Genomic DNA, 2,099 nt, shown 5'->3' with positions numbered 1-2,099 from the left:
CCTATTTCTTTCAGGCGAAGAGGCAAAATGAGGATGGCTCTGTCAAGACGAAGATGCTCATGTGTGTGGGGGTGGTTGCTCAGCCTCTTGGCCTTTTTGTATTTTTCTGGCCTGTACCAGTACTTTCTAGCATGGTCATATTCCAAGCACTACACACACTGGGGCCCGCTGCTCCCCCTTGATCCTATCATGGAGAAGATGAGAGCGGGAGAAGAGGTAGCTCAGAAACCAGTCAATGAGTTCACCCACACATATATCCATTCCAGTACAGAGAAGTGCGAAACCCAGGATTCCATTAGGCTGATGTACGTTGTAAAGTCGGCAGTCCAAAACTTTGAGAAGAGGAAAGGGATTCGAAACTCGTGGGGATTTGAAGGCAGGTTCTCTGACGTGGAAATTAGAACTGTTTTTCTCCTGGGAACAAGACCAAATGAGCCCCAACTGCAGGAGAGAGTTGATAAAGAAGCAGAGGAATACAAGGACATCATACAAGCTGATTTTATTGACTCCTATTATAACAACACCTTAAAAGCAATGATGGGGATACATTGGACATACCAGCATTGCCAGTACGTGAAATATTTTTTGTTTGTTGATGATGACTACTATGTTTCAACGAGAAACATGCTTCGTTTTCTCCGTGATCCAGCAAACTACCCACAGTATTTGGAGAAATATGTGGTATCTGCAGTAAATGAGTATAAAGATTTCTTGTATGCAGGTTATGTTTTCAACAATTCTCTTCCCATTAGGTGGATTTTCAACAAGTGGTATGTCTCATTAGAGGAGTACCCTTATTCACACTGGCCACCATATATTACAGCAGGTGCATATGTGCTATCCAGGAAGAGTTTGGAGTATCTTTACATTGGTAGTATATACACAAACTACTTCCGTTTTGACGACATATTCCTGGGAATGGCTGCCAAGAAGGCTGGACTCTCACCCTTCCACCATAATGAGTTTTATTTTGATAGGAAGACATATAGCAAAGAGAACTACAAGTGGGTCATTGCCTCACATGGATTTGATCATCCTGGGGAGCTGATAAATGTGTGGAGTGAACAGAGATCAGCTGGCAATACATAAATAGAATCTATGATCTCCATTTGCACAAGTTATGTCTTTGCATACCTCAGTTACATTACAGTTCTGTAAAGTTTGTACATTTTACTTATCAAGACCTTTTGTTTATTCCCTTTTCAGCATTTTTTTGTAGCATTATGTTTAATAGAAATATTAACCATTTAAAAGGTGCAGAAATGTTTCCCAGTTCTGTATTGATTCTCAGATTGTTTTCACGTTCTGTTCTGATATTTCTTTAATTGCTGAATAGGTAGTACAAAGTCCATGATGTATATAGTGCAATTATGAATTACTGGATATGACATATCCATTTTTTATGTTTGTTTTTCTTTATAAATTGCATTTGATTGTATGTATAAGGCATTGATTTTTAAGAGATTTACTATCACTGATTTTGATTTCTCCATTTATGCAATCCTTTTTAGTATTTACAGATGAGTAAAGCTAAAAGGAGAGATGTACGTTGTAGGTTGCAATTGAACATTGGCAATAGAAAAATATTTATTCATGACTTTGACTTTATTTTCACTTTCTTATTCATGTTGAAATCAGTGGTTCTTATTCTGGGTGTGTGTGCCTTTCAAGGGGTTGGTATGAACTTACAGGAGAAGAATAGGAATTTCTCCGTCTACTTTAGAAAATCTCTCAATCTGTGTTGTATTGTATAGGAGTTTTTTTTATACAGGAAAATTGGCAGTGAAAAATACTAAAAATGCATTTTTTTTCAGTTGTAACTTTTGATTCAGGAGTCATTTTTAATCATTAGGTTAAAGATGTGTGCTAGAGGTGTGTAGAAATAAACTAGAACTACAAGAAGGGACATGGAAGTAACAAGTGTAAGAACCACTGATGTAGATGGTAAACTAATTGTGGTGCTTTCAACTTCTCCTAATTAATAGTGTAGACATACAGCAAAGTGTTGGTTTGCTACTACAGTCTGATAATACCTTTGTACTTTTTTTTTTAATTAAAATAAATGACAAGAATATAATGTATTTAGTGTTAGGGTACTG

General features: G+C 36.8%; 1 protein-coding gene across 1 annotated transcript in view; it reads left to right on the top strand.

Annotated features, from left to right (window-relative positions):
- LOC119584962 (beta-1,3-galactosyltransferase brn-like) overlaps positions 1 to 2,099 on the top strand; it is a gene marked incomplete in the record, with an annotated part of 6,396 nt that overhangs the window by 2,856 nt on the left and 1,441 nt on the right. Inside the window, 1 exon segment of the mRNA XM_037933559.1 lies at positions 15 to 2,099. Coding sequence (XP_037789487.1) covers positions 15 to 1,089 — 1,075 coding nt within the window.

This window comes from Penaeus monodon, chromosome 19, assembly GCF_015228065.2.
Source record: "Penaeus monodon isolate SGIC_2016 chromosome 19, NSTDA_Pmon_1, whole genome shotgun sequence".
NCBI lineage: Eukaryota > Metazoa > Arthropoda > Malacostraca > Decapoda > Penaeidae > Penaeus > Penaeus monodon.
Note: the sequence above shows the minus strand (reverse complement) of the source record. Positions and strands in the feature narration are given on the sequence as shown.